Source organism: Antrostomus carolinensis, unplaced genomic scaffold, assembly GCF_000700745.2.
Source record: "Antrostomus carolinensis isolate BGI_N321 unplaced genomic scaffold, ASM70074v2 scaffold33925, whole genome shotgun sequence".
Taxonomy (NCBI): Eukaryota; Metazoa; Chordata; class Aves; order Caprimulgiformes; family Caprimulgidae; genus Antrostomus; species Antrostomus carolinensis.
The window spans coordinates 6,059-6,326 of NW_010316337.1; the positions used below are offsets into that span (position 1 = coordinate 6,059).

Consider the following 268-nt stretch of genomic DNA (forward strand, 5'->3'; position numbering starts at 1 on the left):
CTGCCCCTGCACCATGAAGTTCTCCAGCTCCTCCGCGATCTTGCCCACGAACTCATCCTCGTTGGGCGAGAGGAAAACGCCATCCATGCAGCGCAGCGCCAGGGTGGCAGCAGACAGGAGGCCTGCAGAGGGACAGGGACACATGGAGAGCTGGCTGTCAGCTCCCCTGTCCCCATGGGTGCCCAGCAGCCCTTCCAAACCTGACCCACCCTCCACACAGCACTGATCCCCTACCCTGTGCATCCAAGACCCCTGGGCAGCCTGTGCA

The 268-nt window shown here is 63.4% G+C and overlaps 1 protein-coding gene across 1 annotated transcript in view; it reads right to left on the minus strand.

Annotated features, from left to right (window-relative positions):
* LOC104525177 (R3H and coiled-coil domain-containing protein 1) overlaps nt 1-87 on the minus strand; it is a gene marked incomplete at its 3' end in the record, with an annotated part of 5,807 nt that extends 5,720 nt beyond the window's left edge. Inside the window, exon 1 of the mRNA XM_029085028.1 lies at nt 1-87. This exon is cut by the window's left edge and continues 1 nt beyond it. Within this exon, the coding sequence (XP_028940861.1) occupies nt 1-87 (87 nt within the window).
* Between the last annotated feature and the right edge of the window lie 181 nt (nt 88-268).